The 14153-nt window shown below is 45.4% G+C and overlaps 1 protein-coding gene across 6 annotated transcripts in view; it reads right to left on the minus strand.

The window, feature by feature from the left end:
- Positions 1–319: 319 nt before the first annotated feature.
- Positions 320–14153, minus strand: part of ARHGAP32 (Rho GTPase activating protein 32) — a 250212-nt gene continuing 236378 nt past the window's right edge. For all 6 annotated transcript variants that reach the window (XM_048512260.1, XM_048512259.1, XM_048512258.1 and 3 more), the window contains 5 exons: positions 12330–12475; positions 10942–11016; positions 9561–10439; positions 7867–8855; positions 320–6864 (listed from right to left, as the gene is read on the minus strand). In XM_048512260.1, the coding sequence (XP_048368217.1) occupies positions 4639–6864; positions 7867–8855; positions 9561–10439; positions 10942–11016; positions 12330–12475 (4315 nt within the window). In that variant the 3' untranslated portion in view covers positions 320–4638. The remainder of the gene's footprint in view (positions 6865–7866; positions 8856–9560; positions 10440–10941; positions 11017–12329; positions 12476–14153) is intronic.

Below are 14153 nucleotides of genomic sequence, written 5' to 3' on the forward strand. Positions count from 1 at the left end.
GAGCTGCTCTCCACAGGGGCAACCATTATAACTGAAGCGCGAGCTTTGTGCCGAATTACTTAAGATTAAAAACATATTTCCCATATCTGTCTGCGCTACAGGCTTGTACTTTGCACAGCGAGTCCAATTAAGTGATGAAATACGTGTTTTATGGGGGGGGGGGGTGCTTTGCTTTTTCTCAGATTTCATAGGCTGAAAATCTAGCCCCCTTCTTGAATGATCTTGCCACAAACCCTAGCAACGACGTGTCTACCTCCAACGGCAGGCACCCAAACCAGATCCCTGAGCACGCCAATGCAGAGCAACACAGACACACAGGTTCATTTTTAACCTGGCTGCTTTAATCGTTGAGTTGTACATCTGAGTTTTGTGGGACTGTTAGTTCTTTTTTTTCTTTAATAGCACAAGACACCTCAAGTTTGATCATAGCATTACAGTACAAATTAAAAAATAATAATAAAACCAAACACACCTGCATTGTACACAGTGTGAAGAAAATGAGAATTCTAAATATTTACAAGGAGTGGGGCGGAAGTAGGATGTCACAAAAATATTTACATAAAAGAACACGAGTTTATCGGCATATACATTTTACACCAGTTCTCACAAAAAGTTAAAAAAAAAGACACTATATAAATTAAAGTGAATACCTGGAGATCACCCAAGTCTTCCTGGGATGGTTCTCTCATGCGGCTCAGGGCAAAGGACGACTCAAGTTTTCCACAGCAGGAAAAATAAACTGCACAACTACCATTTTCTTGTTCGTTTTGCGTTGGAACTATACAATATAAAACTTACTGGAGACACTAAAGATACATGTTCATCTGTACCATGCCCACTGCATCAGTTTTCCTAGCACAAGTTCCTGGAGAAAATGTCATGCCGAAGCCATCTTTAGAAAGTAAAATGTAAAAAAACCCCATACATCTGCAATGTAGTTCCCTAATGCACAGGCAATTGATGCTTGGTCATCAAATGCACGCGACGATGAGATGAATGGAAAAAGAGCACATCCGACGGTCCAAAACTTTCGCTAGCTGAAAAGGAACAAGCTGGATTTTCAAGATGATTTTGGTTTTTGTGTGGCAAGGTCTGCCACAACTGTGCAATTCTTCATGTGACACCCCCCCCCCCATGTTGTAAGTTCCCTCCCCCCAATTATGTCCGTGAAGACATAGGCACAATTATTTCCACTGTCATCTGCATAAAATTTTTAACCTGACTAAAAAGATTTTTTTTAAAGTTAAGATCAACTACACAAGACCTCAAGTATTTGCTATGTCTACTTAACAAATGAACAAGAGAGGCTTAATTTTGATCTGAGAAGCCACGCAAACTTGGATTTGGAGGCATTTACGGTTAAGTGGAACTGCTATTAGAATCTGGCTGTCTAATGCGATATGACTATCTAATGCTATTGGAATCTGTCTATCTAATAGGAGAACATGGAAATTAAGACGAAGGCAGTGAGAGAGAACAGGAGTGAGCAGTGGTTCTGCATTCTCACCACAATTATGCTTTGACCATTGATCAGCACCAATAAGGACTTGAACTTATGGCTGATAAGTGACACTCCACTTCATTTGTCTTCCGCTCCAAGGACCTCTTCACTCATTCCCAGCAAACAGCATATTGTCTAATAATCACTGGACCAGTGGACAAATCATCACTCTTTCCATTGTTAGATTTGTGGTTGGGCTTAACGAAACAAAACAATGAAGATATCCCTCTCCTTTGTTAGGAGTTCCAAAACTAATTATAGACATGAGCAGGGGCTGCATAGTTAACTTTATGGCTTTCTTGGGTGGGGGAAAAGTTTTCTCTACTGTTACAGTGGCACCGTGAACAGAACACAGCCATTGCCACTGTTCGTCAAACACAAGCTCTTTTGAACAACACTGCTTCCTTTTATTGTGAATTTCCTTTTCTAATGTAAATTATTTTGGATCAATGGCCCCCAAATTGTATACTGACATGAATGGTCAGCAAAAAAAGTGGCATTAATCAAGACAAGGAAGAGCATAGGCAAGGTCTCAATTTGAAAGCACAAAGTGCTCTGCCTAGAGGGAGCTATTTTTACTGAGGTGTACATTGCTTCAGTGGGACTTTCTGATTTAGGGGACTCAAAGTATGAAAGTTCAAAGTATGGAAATGGCAAAGTGATAAGCATTCAAAACCTAACTGCACACCCACCCCTCGCCCTTGTCCTCCTTTAGACAGTCAAGATTTGTGAGATGATGAAAACATCAGGTTTTGTTTAAGCACTGCTCCTAGAAGTTATAAATTTGCATGAAATTGGCTTGGTTCTGATCGCTCACCTGGAGGTTAGATAAGGCCAATATATGGAGAGGATAACAAGGAAAATTAAGGCTTTCATGAAGAGAGAGGATTGAGCTGCAGTCCTCGATACCTGAACCTCAGACGTCCGAAACACAACGGGGTTTCCCTGCCTTAACTCCAGAAGGAACTCAGAGAAAGAGAGTCAAGGTGCAAAGCAGCTCTAACACCATGAAGAACTTCAAATGGTTGGTTCCACAAAACAGTGAGCTCTGGGGAACCTGGGATGACCTGCAAAGTGCCCCTCAAACACCTGTTTGTTCAACTTACTTGAACAGCAAAATCTTCTTGCTTCACATAGTGGAAGCTTCACACAGCAGCCATCTTGTCTCTCTATTTCTCTTCCAATGGGAGAAAAATATATTTGTGGAAGTTCCTCAAAGGGGGGAGGGGAGGGAGGCTGAGGTAAACCTGGTTCACAGTGAATCTTCTGGCCACTACATTTACACCTAGCACGCTTGAGGAACAATACAACCAAAAGCTAAATTATTTAGTCTTTAAGTAACACATCACAGAACACAAGGAGATGGTTGGCTCTTTTCTGGGACAAAAACATAACACAGATGGGGAACTGAAAGAACCAAAAGCCATGGTGCTTTTGGGAAGTGCTTTCCACCCCTGTAAAATGCAGTATTTTAAAATTATTACTACAATTGCGACCAAAAAAGCATGAAGTGGACAAATCTTTAGCTCCGGGAGGATCTTGATGCAAGTTCCCTCGAACCTTTTTTCCCATGTAACCTATCGGCAAGGGACTAAGACAGATAGAGGGAGAAAAGCTTGAGACACTCCCCTTGGACTTAAACCCAACAGTGTAGTTCCCACCATCCGGTAGCCTTTGCTGTTCCAGATCCTGACATGAACAGGGGAGAATGAGGCCTCTGTTTGCCACCAATCCAGCAAGGACACCTCTTTCAAAATCACTGAAGAGTCCTATATTCAACAAAGAGGCAAAACAATATGTCCCCCCCCCCCCCACACGCATCAAAGACGGAAATCACGATGCGCCACAGGGTGACCTAAGATGCACCAGTCTACACTTACAGCAAGCAGCTTGCTTTACCGATGACAGTGAAAGAGGTCTTTGTGCTATGACATGCTGGCCTTTGGTAAAGCCAGTTGGCCTTTACTAGGACTTGGTCCTCAATATTCAGAGCTATGCATCCGTCATCGGGAGCATATAATCAGCACCCAACTAGAAAGTCATTCCTTGCCACAGAACTACTTTGTGAATAGATGAGATAAATATCCATCAGTGACTCAGAATGCACCATGACCCTTTCACGCAAAAGCATGTTAAAGTTCTGCCGCTTTAAAACATTCATTAAAAAATACCTAGCTGATGGGACCTCTGGATGATCCACCTGTAGACAGCATTACGCACAAAATGCATTTGCTGTAAAAAAATTCTAAGATGTGTTTCTCTGAGAACTGTAAGAAATACAAGTCTCATTTGCCAGGTTTAGCAAAGCAAAGCTCCATTTAGAACATTTGAGGTTATCTCTTTGAAAAACAAAACATTTTAATGTTTGATGAAGCTGCTGAAATTATTTTTTCTTAAGAACAATCCGTAATTGGCTAATATGCCTCTTGATCCTCTAAACCTCACCTGACTAACCTTATATCCCACTCATACTGACCTCGACAGACAATTTTCAGATGGAATTTGGAGCTTTAAGACCACTTAAAATAGTTTTTAGGAAGGAGGTGACCACTGGATTAAAAATGTTAAAAATAATCTGGAAATGTAGAAGGAACAAACAATGTGAAACTATTCATTTCTCCCCCGCCCCCAGAGTTTGGTACGTTAAGCATGAAAGGGCCAAGTTAAAGTCATTACTTTAAAAAAGCTTGCCATTCCGTAAATCTCTGTCTAGTGATCACATACAAAGGATGTGATGAAATGTCTGCATTAAACCATCTACGCATATGTCATGCATGGGTCTCCAAAGGACAGTGTCAAAGCTATGGGAAATGCCATTGTTTCAAACTAAGGAATATGAGAATCCTTCATGGGCACAACTTTTCCCGCCTTTGAGTTTTAAGAAAAGCCTGCACAATTGCTCCAACCTACCATTAAGACAATGCGAGAGAAAACTATACATTTACTATATAAAAACCTGGAAGCGGTAGAGAACTGGGGTGGCAGAGAAGGGGGGGGATCTGAGGAGGGCACGAGACGAGTGGGGGGTTAATGCGGGAGTTGCTCAGAGGGAAGGGTGTTGTCTATCACTGAAAAAATAAAACAGTCCGCTGTCCAGCAGAGGCTGCTCACGCTCTATCCCTCCCGCCCCTCAAGCCTCACTCTGCGTGGATCTCAGTCTCGGGCCTCTGTAGGCAGAGCTCGGAGGGAAGGAAGGCCCCCTGGCCCAAGGCTGTGGCATAGGTCCTGCTGTGTGGATGAGAAAAGGGGGAGACGTAGCCCCCTCTTTGGTGCTGAGGCATGGTATGGTAGTCATCCAGATTATCGTACTGCGACACCACAGTCATGGTGCTTTGGCGCTTGCCAAGGGTTTGATATGGGTAAAGTTGACTGGGGTCTCGCTCTACGCTCTCAGGGTGTTGGAGCCGGAGGCTGTGGCTCCGTTCCGGTTTCGGGGGTGGTGCCGCAGGCTGCCCGTAGTGCTCTCCCTCTTTGTAGCAGTCTCTGGAGTGCTTTTCGACAGTGACAGGTTGTCTGGCTCGAGGTCTCTCTGCCTCAGGCCTGTCCTCTGGTAGCTTCACCTCTTTATGATTCAGTCTCAAGGCATCGTGGCTGGCTGGAACATATTTCCCACCAGAGTGCTGGTACACAGTTGATTCCAGTGGCTCCTGGGGCCCCTTTGGTCGGTAATCAGCATACGGGGGCCCATTTTTAGATTCCACAGGCAGCCTATGGCTCACGTCATGCTGAAGATGTGTTCTGTGCTCAGTCGAATTACAACCTGCCTCGTGTGATTTCCTGTTCCTGATGCTGCTTTGCTTTTGAGGAAGGGAAGGTTTCTCAGATGGCCCGTTCCCATAGGTTCCATGGTAATGGGATCTGTCCATGTCGGTGTCCAGATGTGGCACATGGTAGCATTCATCCCCCTCTGGGGTCCCAACCTTGCAAGGATACCTCCCTTCTTTCCCATCAGCAACAGTGAGAAGGCCAGTTTTCCCAGGATCAGATTTACTGCGCAAGTGAACAACATCGACAGTTCGCCACTCGTCCGGCAGTGAAGGGGCTACGTTGTCATACTGGGACATGACAGGCCCTTTCACTTTCTGGCGTGCACGGCTTTCTCTGCGGATGGATTGCATACGATATTTTTCCATGTCCTCCAGATCCCAGGAGGCATACATGGGTTTGACATCTGGAGCGGGCGGCACGTCCCTGCTGATGAAGCTGTGCTCTTTGCCAGTCAGGTGGCCGATGAGGCCTCCCCGGGGGTACGGAGGCATGCCAGGATAGCGGTACAAACCTTTGCCCTGCATTCTGGAGTAAGACGCAAAGTCTCGGCCAGAGAGAGGATGGAACTGCCTCAGTCGCATTGTCCCATATGGATCCAGATCATAAAACCCGCCATCTGCAGCAGTGTAGCAGGAGGAACTGGAGGAGCTCGAGTAGGGGCTATATCGATAGTGAACACGGCCATTCTCAAAATAAGGCTGCAGCTGAGTGACGTGATAATCTGCATGGGGATGATATGGCTTATATTGGTAGACGGGCCTCGGGCAGTAGAGCGGCTCATCATCAGGAGGCACCTCCGTACGGGAGATGGGAACCGATCTGATGGTGGACTGAGAAGTGACGTGTACGGAGTGCACACGGCGAATGGAGGGGTAGGGTGGGGTCTCCTCCACGTAACTATTGCTTCTCATTGTAGGGCTCATGGAGGACATGTACTCCACCCGGCTGCGAGGTTTGGAGTGATGGACAGAGGCACTCTTCCCTTGAGTGGGGTATGCATTGTACCTGGGGACCGCCAACGGGGTCTCTCCCAGAGAAGGACAGCTTGGATGTTGCTCTGACTTGTTGTGATACAGGTATGGCGGGATACTTTCAGCCCTGTACTGGTGGATGGATGCAGGTTTGTGATGCATGCAGTTGTCCAGCACTGGGGGCTCGGGAGGGCTCTCTGACTTGGAATGTGAGAAATATGAAGATTGAAGAGAAGCGTGCTTGGGTGGGGGAGGTGGCGGCACAGTGTCCTCCACTGATGATGGCAGTGCAGAAGAAGCAAGAAAGGAATGGTAACTGGCAGGATTCATAAGATCTGCACTGTTTGAATGCATGGCTGCAGCAATTTTACTCTCAATTGTTCTCACAGGTGGGACTGGTGGCATAAATCCATAGGAGGAGTGAGCCGGGACAGATTCAGAATGCAAGTGCAAAGGGGGAGCTCTGACATTCTCACGAGGCTTTTCCAAGTGGACTTGATGGAGCGTGGCTACAGGGGTGGCCGACGTACATTGGATAGCAGCACTGCCCTCAGGGATACAAACAGGAGCTGGATCAGCTGACCTGGGCTCAGGTAGTTTCTCTGGAGTTGCCTCTTCTTGCGCCTGTCAGGAGAAAGCAAACCAGAGATTAATTGTGACCCCGAAGATCAGTTGTGACCTCTCAGTACAGTCATATACTTAGTGACCTCTGGAACGCAGCCTGATCTTTTTTAAGTCCATTAGAAGTAATCCAATAGCCCCCACAAAATAATAGCTAGGAGAAGTGACCAACAGCTGTACTAGAAGGTGCTGCATTCTCTATCCTTCAACAGGAAAGCAGTTAGAATTGGGACTGTTGACAAACCTTAATTATCCATCAGTAATTAGGGTTTTAATACAGCTAAAGCTCCAGCAGGACATGAAAGGAAGTGGGCCAAATGAATGATGGAAAAGGTCTACTCCTAAAGCAGGTAAAAATCAAGAAAGCAAAGTATTCTTGACTTGATAAGGGAAGCCCATGGCCTTCAATTTGCAAGACCTGAGAAATGCTATTAATGACAGAAAGTTGGGGGGGGGGGGGTTGTCATTAATTCCTAGGGTTGCAATAAGTCAGAATCCCCTTCATGGCACACAACATACACAAAGTGCGTGTAACTGGCCCTTCAATTTGTCTATTAAAAGGTGAAAGGCACAGATAGTTCTAGGAGCCTCCATCAACTATGAAATTAAACAATAAGAGGTATGATGGTACCACTTCTTGCTAATTCTTTTTCCATCATCTTTTCTACAGTGGTAACTTCACCCTTCGACAAATTCTAGGTAGAATTCTCAATGCATACTCAATCAGCTGACTTTTCTTGAAAAAACCTAGAACAAGTTGCCAAGTGTTTCTAGAAATATTAGCAAATAATCAAATTTCCTCTAGGAACAGCTAGCTAATTTCCAAATCGTGTCTTCTCCAAGTGTCGGGAGAGAAATAATTATGGAAAGTATGTATTAAAAGAGATGCAGGTTGGGAATGGAAAAGAAGAATTCATTCCTAAGATATTTTATTATCACTGAACAGCTGCAAGTATGCAAGGTTTATAAGACTTTGCCCTTAGGGTTGGGCAGAAGGACTTTTACCTGGCCCAGGACACTGAAAGGGTTAATGACTGTAGCTGGTGCTTGTCCTACAGCAGGCTGATGCTCTCCCGGCCTCTGGTTTGGACCTGCATGGCTGGCTGCAAGAGCACGCTGAGCCGTCATGAATGCAATTTCTCCCCATGTGCAGTTGGGAACGGCTGTGGCAGGATGGCCAGGAACATGCTGGCTGGATACTCCAGGTTCCGTTTCGGCGGCTGTTGTTGGAATCGTTATCATGCATGTTGCAACAGATGTGGCTGTTTTCTCTCCAGCGGCTGCAGGATGCAACTGATATTTATGTTCTGCTGCACAGGCAGGAAAGTGAAGCTTGTTTGTCTCGATTTGGTTCTTATCCATAGGGAGGCAACTGTGAGAGTTTTGTGTAGGTGCCTCTGTTACAGGTGGCTGTGGGTCAACCGCTCCCCTGGTGCAAGGCTGAGGGTGGTTCTGACCCTCAGACAGAATGGAGTGAGTGAGGTGGGGAGCCTCCCCCGATGCACGAAGTTGGAAGTGGGAGTGGTCCCAGCCCAGGTCTGTGCTGCTCTGCAGCTCTCCCGGCATGTCAGTAGGGAGAAGGGAATGGTCTCGATGTCCAGGCTTGCCAGCATGAGAACGATTGCTGCCCTCGGGCGTGCCACTGTTTGTAAAGCCCTGGTCTACAGGTAATCCCATTCTGTGGGGAACTCCAGGTGCTGCAGCTTGAAAACTGAGCTGGTTCTCTGGCAGAGCAGCATAGAGGTGTAGCTTCTCTGGAGGGACATCAGAATATGTATGGAACATGTCCACACTTCCTCCACTCTCTGCCTCTGCATAGCTGATACAGTCAGAAAGAGCATCTGGTTTCCTGTTAGACTGAACAGATGCTTGCTGGGCAGACTCTGCTAGGGCCAAGGCTAGCAAGCGGGCTGCGTTTTTCGGTGGAGGAGGAGGGACAACAGAGACAGAACTGACTGGCACAGGATCCTGGGGGGAGTCGAGGGCAACCACTCCTAGTGGGAGGAAGAGTAGGAAAAAACAAAAGAAAGAGAAAAGAATGATTTACGTTATCCTGTAAGGAGAGTGAGCAATTCCTATAGACCATTAAAAAAATAGATTTCTTCCAACATTTCACAGTGGCAACTCCGTGGCGTGACAAAGTGCATCTTCAGTTATACATGCAAACAGGACAGCAGTTCGGTGTGAAAAAGCATGAGAGATTGGCCTAAAAAGGTTCCTGTTGCATTCTTAGATAGCTAGGCAGGAGGTAACGAAGAAAGAAAAGGTCAGATCCTGTGGTGGGATCTGTTGCACAACTAATCACGGGTTACTTTTGGCCAAAAGGTCCCTTCTTCAAAGGTAGACAGATTTAATTTAATTATTTTACTTAGTTTAGAAACAGAGGAGTTTATCAGTCAGTATATTGGTTTGCAAGGGCTGCAAGAGATCATTTCGTGTTATGAAAGAGTGAAAAGATATAGGGATATATAAAATATTCAAGCATTTTTTTTTTGCGATGCAAAGAGGCCGTAGAGAAGCTTTGGGTTCCTTTAGTGCTCCCTATTGGGACCCGAGCAACCTCCGCACGCTCTGGAAGACCCACACTCTTGGTTTGTCATTACCAGAGTTGTTTCCCCCCTCTTTTAAAGGCACGCAGAGAAGCGAGAGAGCTGGTCCCATGCGAACTTAAAGAAAGAATGGAGGAAAACACACTGTACCTGGCTGCGTCTGTCCAGAAGGTACAGGCTTACTCTGGCTGCTGCTGGCCAGGGGCTGCTCCACCTCTTCTTGTTGCTCAGCTTTCTTAGCATCTCCTTGGCTCTGGAACTCTTCATGGTGTCCTTCATTGGGCCTCAATTCACAGGCTTTCAAGGGTGATATTATCATCTCTGGTGGGGACCTGTTGATAGCCTCAATGGCGCTGCAGTTCCCTTTGGTCCACTCTGGAGCACCTAAGTTCCCTGATAGACCTCCGATGACATCTGGTACCCGGCTGGGGAGAGCAAAGCAGACAGGCTCCAATATATTTGGTGGCGGAGACTTTGGCGGCTTCTGTCCAGTATTGGGGGAGAAGGCATGGCCGACCTTTTCAGATAACAACCGGGGCTTGGGTGATTTATCCTCCGTTGGGCTCAAGTCTAGCATGAAGAAGGGACTCACAGCCTTCTCTTGATAGGGGGAGACCGGTTCAGAGCTTGTAGCACTGCCAGGTGTCTGAGACTGGCTGCCTGAATCTAGGTCCTTCTTAAAAGTGCTCTGTTTATCCTTACTAAAGTCTACTGACTCCAACACGGAGGTGCTGCTGTCAAAACACTCAGACTCCGCTTTGGGAGGGCTGCACTGAAAAGACATGGGGTCAAAATCCAGGCTTGCCACACCAATCTCAGGTGGGCTCAGGTCAACGTCCTCAGCTGACCGTGGAGAGATCAGAGCGGGAACATGGATATGCCCTTCCTCCCCATCGCTCTCCTGATCATGGGGTAGGTTGTCATAGGAATTGCAGCGGTTCATGTTCCCCAAGAGCTCCCCATTAAAGGAGGCAGACAAGGCATCGCTACTGGACCGTGGTCTTCGGGGACGGAACAGTTTAGATTCACCTATGAAGAAGAAGAAAAAGAAGAACAGTCTGGGTTTTTAGTCCACTTTCCCCAACCACAAGAAGATTTAAAGCAGCTTACAAATTTAAAGCAGCTTACAAACTTCCCTTCCTCTTCCCACAACAGAAACTTTGTGAGGTAGATGAGGCTGAGACAGTTCTGAGAGGACTGTGACTGGCTCAAGGTCACCCAGTAAGCTTCATGTGTAGGAGTGGAGAAATAAATCCAGAATCCACCACTCATGAAGAAGAGTGGGGAATCAAACTTGTTCTCCAGATTGGAGTCCACTGCTCTTAACCACTACAACACGCTGGCTCTCAAAAAGAGAGCAAAACATGAATTGACATAATTGTCAATCATATAAAATGGTGTTTTGCTCTTTACACTACAGATATATCAATTATAACTAGAGCTTTGTTTTCTTCTGTGCTCAAAGTTTAGTTCTCCATGTTTTTGAGCTCTGACTTCTTTTCCCCAAGACACAGATAGTGTTCCATCTTACCATCAATAGCATGTAACGATGAGAGAGACTCTTCACTCTTAGCAGACCGCAAAGTCCCACTATCTCCTCGTCCTCCTGGACAGCCAAAGCACAAAACAGTTGAATGCATTCAACAAATGTGTACCTACACATACAATTTCCCCTTTTACACTGAAGTGCATTTTCTAGCCTCAAAAATAGACCCATGCGCAATGGTTCTTAAATCAGCTGGACACAGCATCTTCTTTATAGCATGCAGCATTTAACAGAAAGAAACTCAACAAAGCATAACCCTCAGTGTTCTTCTCCTGAAGGCATTCTTGGTTTGCTGCTTAGCAGACTGTTGCATTGAAGTTTATACATTCACTGGCTGAAGTTTCTTCCTTCCTGTTTTGAAAGAGAAGCAGGAAGGGCCCCACCACTCCATTGTACAAGTTCATTATATTCTTGTCAGGCTAAACTTTTAAGTATATTCATGACATACTCATTATATGTTTATTTGAATAAAATGATTAGGTGAATATTTGGCCACATAATGCAACCTTTCTAACAGAATGACCAACTGAACATCAAAAAAGCCTTCTAACATTTTATTCTTTAGATACATATAGCCTCCCTTTTCTCTCCAATGACGGCACAAAGCACTTTACGATACTGTTCTCGTCTTCTCTATTTTATTTGCACAACGACGACCCTATGAAGTAGTTTGGGGTGAGAGAGTGACTGGCACATGGTTACCCAGCAAAATTCAGTGGAAGGATGGATATCTGAACCATTTTTCTTTACTTAATTATTCATTTTATTTGCAGGCTGCCCTTCCCCTTAGGGAAGCTCCCAATACAGAACAAGGACAGTTTCAAATTCAATAAAACAGTAAACAGGAGCCAGCAACCTGGTCTGTCACAATAAACATCCAAATGGTGGTAAAAATCCCAATAAATTACATATTAAAAAATTCTCCACCTATATGCTGACTGGGATGGGGGATAGGAAAGAGGGAGGTCACTGGTAGATGCCTCAACCATAGACTTGGTGGAATGACTCTGTCTTACAGCCCCTATAGAACTGCGTTAAGTACCACCGGGCCTGGGTCTCATTTGACTGGTCTTCCTGGTCAGGTACTCTCAACCTCTGCTTCATGCTGGCCTCCAGTGGGGTCCACCAGCAGGCCATTGGGCAGGCTATTTTGACAGGCTATTCAGTACACAAAGATCTTCCGTAGGCACTGTTCATCAGTATAGCTTAGAACAGCACTTACTGATTTTCAGGTCTGGACAGCAATGATGCCGTCCCAAGATAAAAATCAGCTGAACCAAAGAATCCAGAATTTGCCCATCTAATTTAAAGTCTGCAGTACAAGGTTAATAATGGCTTAAAGTCCTTGCTGTGATGCTAACAGACAAGCTTACCTGCCAGGGCTATGGCTTTCATTTCAGAAGGCTCACTCGGGTTGCGTTGCAATTTCCGCTTGGAGAGGGATGAGGATTTTCCCAGGTTAAAGAAGGAGCGCCAGCTACCAACCGGGGATTTCTTCATCTTACTTGGTGGTCTCTTTCTGGAGTGAGACAGCAGGAACGAGTCCACATTAAGAGGCTGGCAGAATATACCTTTGGCACTCCAGATGTTATGGACTACAATTCTGATGGGAATTGTAGTCCATAACATCTGGAGTGCCAAAGGTTCACCACCACAGTGCTAAGCTGTCCCAAGTAAATCCTACTGCAGGCATGGAAAATGGTAAAGAAGTAGAGCATACTATTTCATGTCCCTTGTCTCTAGTAGCGTCAACATGCACCATACAACATTTTTACCATTTAGAAAGAGGAAAGGACTGAATGTTTTAGAAAGGCTAATAATTTATTATTTGCAAGAGCTGAGGAAGATTATTAAAATAATAACTGAAGTTTAAATCTGTGCTGGGGGTGGTGGAAGGAAGGATCACAAGATCCATTAGTGCCCAGAAAAGGATATGATTGCCCAACACTCTCTGTTAATAAACTGCTGCCATGCTTCCCTATCCCATTCTTCTCTTTGGTTTGGCCTTTGGACAAATCTGTCTACATTACACAAGCACAGACATACATGAATCGGAACACTGGTCCATCAAACCCGTGTATTGCCTACATGGGCTGGCAGCAGCAAACGGAGGTCTTCCACATCATCTCCTTTTAGCTGGAGATGCCAGTGATTGAACTGGGATCTTCTGCATGCTGAGCAGATGCTCAGTCACTGAGTCAGTCCTTCCCCCTGCCCATACATACCGACTACAACTCTCAGAAATACTGCCAGAGGTCAAAAAAGAATAAAAGTGTGCCACCCTGGTTCTTGTTCTACCTTCTGACAACCCCTGGCCTCCCGTGTCCTCTCTTGAGACTGGGAAACTTATAAGTCAACTTAAACGAGGTAAAGCTGCTGGTCCTGACACTCTTCTTCCAGAGTTGTTTATAGTATTTAGGGAATGGTGGTCCCTTATATTGGCACAATTGTTTAACATGGTTAACCAAACAGGCATAATTCTCACTGTGTGGAGCTACTCAATTATCATCTCTATTTATAAGAAGGGTGACCCTAACAGTCCATCTAATTATAGACCAATCAGTCTTCTCTCAGTCTTGGGAAAACTTTATGCCAAATACCTCCTTGGGAAATTAACTGATAAAAAAAAATAAAAGTGTGTGTTTTTTCTGAGAAGCCAGTGTCTTTTCATAGAGACATGCAGGGAATTTGGAACTGATGGCCTTACTGACCTGGGAGCGAGGGGAAATCAATGCTCAAGAGAAGGATCCATTGGATACTCACCGTGAAGGGTCTTTCTACTGTAGGTAAGTGGGGCATCTTGTGTGGGTGTGATCTCGACCAATTGCAGAGAGGCAGGAAATGATGAAATTCTTCCATGTACTTCCTGTGAGGTCTTGGGGTCACCTTCTTCAGTACCCCCGCCTGGCATAGTAGTATAGCACTTAAGTAACAGGAACATATAACCAAGAAACACGGAAGGAAAACAACAGGTTCGGGTAATAACTAGGGATCACTAGAACGAGTGACAAATACTTAACTTAGACGACAACCCCTAAGCGTTGAACAGTCACCTGAAAACATGAATTTAGTTGATAACTGAGAGAGTAACATTGGAAACAAATGCTCTGGAACTAGGGAGGGTTGCAAGATGCCCCACTTACCTACTGCAGTAGAAAAGACCCTTTCCACGGTGAGTATCCAATGGATCAGCTTCT

The sequence above is a fragment of the Sphaerodactylus townsendi genome, linkage group LG12, assembly GCF_021028975.2.
Source record: "Sphaerodactylus townsendi isolate TG3544 linkage group LG12, MPM_Stown_v2.3, whole genome shotgun sequence".
NCBI classification, from domain to species: Eukaryota; Metazoa; Chordata; class Lepidosauria; order Squamata; family Sphaerodactylidae; genus Sphaerodactylus; species Sphaerodactylus townsendi.